Consider the following 2,492-nt stretch of genomic DNA (forward strand, 5'->3'; position numbering starts at 1 on the left):
AGTTTCGGAAGCTAGCGGGTCGCACCCTCGGGAGGCTGCACCGGTGAGCGTGGTGGGGGTCTTGCGGGGAGAAGAGCACGAGGGTGCGAGGAGGATGCTTATTCCCACCTGGGTGCGGACAGACAGGTGGACGGGCGATAACCGTGGATGGGGATCCCCCCATCTGTCCAGTTTTCTCCCTCCGCCTCCGACGGCACCGCTCTCCCTGGCTGGATGGGGTCCATCATCTCGGTTATTTTTCTTCGCCCCACACCGCTCCGGGTTCTACCCTTTTCTCTGGGACTGTATGCCAGCCTCTCTCTGGGTCTCTGACCCCACGCCCCACTTCTGGCTGTCCACCTATCTTCCCTCTGACTCCTTTCTCCGGACCTCTGTCCCCCTGTCTCTGATTCTCTGGCCATTGCTCTCACTAGATCTCTATCAACCTGTCTTGGGGTCCCTGTCCCTCCCTCTCTGGGTCTCTGACTCTCTCCTTTTGGGTCTCTGTCCCCTCTCTTTGGGTTTTTATCCCTCGGCCCTGGGTCTCTCCATCACTGTATCTTTCTCTCAGTTTCAGTCGCTCAGAGCGTTAATCTGAAGCTAAAGCGGATTGGGGCCCATTGGTCCTTGTCCTTGAGGAGAGTTAAGCTGGGAGGAAGAAGCCATGATGTCCTGGGTCTCTGAGGGGAGAAGAGAGTTGAGGACCAAACATCAGGCCTCCGAAAGGGTACCCGCTAGAGCTAAAAGGGACTTCCAGCCAGGGAGATGACTCCAGTGACCTGGGTGTCCCCAGGGCAATCTGGACACCTCCCTCCTGTCTTTCACCCCCAACCCCAAGCCTTGGCTCCAAGTCAGAGAAATTACTCAGCTGCGGAGAGCCTAAAAATATCTGGCCACAGTGCGGGAGGAGATTATTGCCTTTCCCTCAGACCCTGTCCCGGTCGCCCACAGCCCTGGACCCCATCTTTAGTTGACACTCCATCCATCTCACAAGGCCGTGCGAGTCCTTCTCTAAGTCTAACATGAGTCCTGCTCGCTGCAGATCACCTTCTAGCTCCAAAGTCACCCCACCCTCTAGAAACATGAAAGATAGGACTAAGGCTGGACAGAGGGAGGGGGCAGGAGGATGGAGCAGGGAGGGGGAGGGGGTGGCGACGCTGAGATAACCTCACCCCTGCTTTTCCCAATCTTCCAGCCCCTCCCCACTCTTTTTCTCGCCTCCTTTCACGAGTTTCTCAAAATACATCAGTGCGAAGTCAGGAGAAGGGAGAGAGACGTGCGGATGAAGCAGGCTGGGGTTGGGGGGTGGCGAGGGAGGGATGTGTTCCTTAGGCCCCCTTCCTCAGTCTCTGCTTCTCAGCTTCTCATCTGTGTCTGGGTTTCTCTGGGTCTGTCTCTGCCTGACTCTCACCTCTCCAAACTGCCTCACGGGCCCCTAGAGACCCCAGAGCTCCAGCCAGGACAGTCACCAAAGAATCCGATCTGAGAAGACATTTGCATCTGAATCCTGGGGTTCACTGTGACGGCTGGAGAGAGGCGAGATGCCCTGTATTGGACACATCACTCTAATTCTATTTAATTCTCTACGCAAAGCTGGGGAAACTGAGGCTCAGTTTGAGGAGGGGGAGGAATCAGTGGGTGAGTGAGCACCAGCGCCATCTTGGAAACCCAGGTCAGCCCCTTCGCAAGCTTGGGGTGGAGGCTGCAGATTTTCCTCGAGAGGAATGATGCTAGAGTGGGTGGAGAACTCCTTTAGACCAGGAAACAGACGGTAAACCAGGTGACTTGGGACAAGGACGTAGGGGAGGGGAATGCAGGAGACACAGGAGCCAAAGTGCCTCCTTTCTGAGAGCCAGGCCTCGGGCAAGGCGATGCTGGGGCCAGGAGGTCATCAGGCCCCATCGCTGTTCTCGTGAGCGACCTTAGATATGCTACTTCCGCTCCCTGAGCCTCGGTTTCCTTCGTTGTACAATGGGGAGAGAAAGAGAGAAGCAAAGGGGCGTATGGAGACAGTGACATGGGGGACAGAGGACCGGAGAGAAGCAGAAACAGAGATCCAGAGATATCTGCCTGCTAAGCCCTGCTTTTCCTCATCACCAGGTCTCCAGACCCGAGTTCCAGGCGTCCTGGGAGGGGAGTTTCCCCTCCTCGTTCTTGTCCTCTGAAAAGCATCGGGGGGCACCTTCATCTCCGCTGCCCGGGTGCTCTCGTCCTGAAATGATCAGTATCCCCTCGCAGTTCCCTCTGTAACTCCTACTCTTGCCCCCATTTCATAGACATGAGATACTGAGACTCCTCCCACTTAGAAAGCCTTGGGCAGAAATCTGACATGTCTAAGATTAACAATAAATATCAAATTTCAGGGGCTGCAATCACATCTTGAGTCTCAGGGTCAAATAGCATCTGATATCAACCCGGGTCAAAGTCTAATTTCACTGGCTGACATGTTCCGATGGGAGGGGACTGTCATTCTGGGGGCTTCCATCCCCCTCCCCGGTTCTCTGAACCAATCC

At 55.5% G+C, this 2,492-nt stretch overlaps 1 protein-coding gene across 1 annotated transcript in view; it reads left to right on the forward strand.

The window, feature by feature from the left end:
- Nucleotides 1–2,492, forward strand: part of SLC17A7 (solute carrier family 17 member 7) — an 11,759-nt gene that overhangs the window by 1,600 nt on the left and 7,667 nt on the right. The window contains exon 2 of the mRNA XM_006905036.2: nt 3–43. Within this exon, the coding sequence (XP_006905098.2) occupies nt 3–43 (41 nt within the window). The remainder of the gene's footprint in view (nt 1–2; nt 44–2,492) is intronic.

This window comes from Pteropus alecto, unplaced genomic scaffold (assembly GCF_000325575.1).
Source record: "Pteropus alecto unplaced genomic scaffold, ASM32557v1 scaffold41, whole genome shotgun sequence".
Lineage (NCBI taxonomy): Eukaryota > Metazoa > Chordata > Mammalia > Chiroptera > Pteropodidae > Pteropus > Pteropus alecto.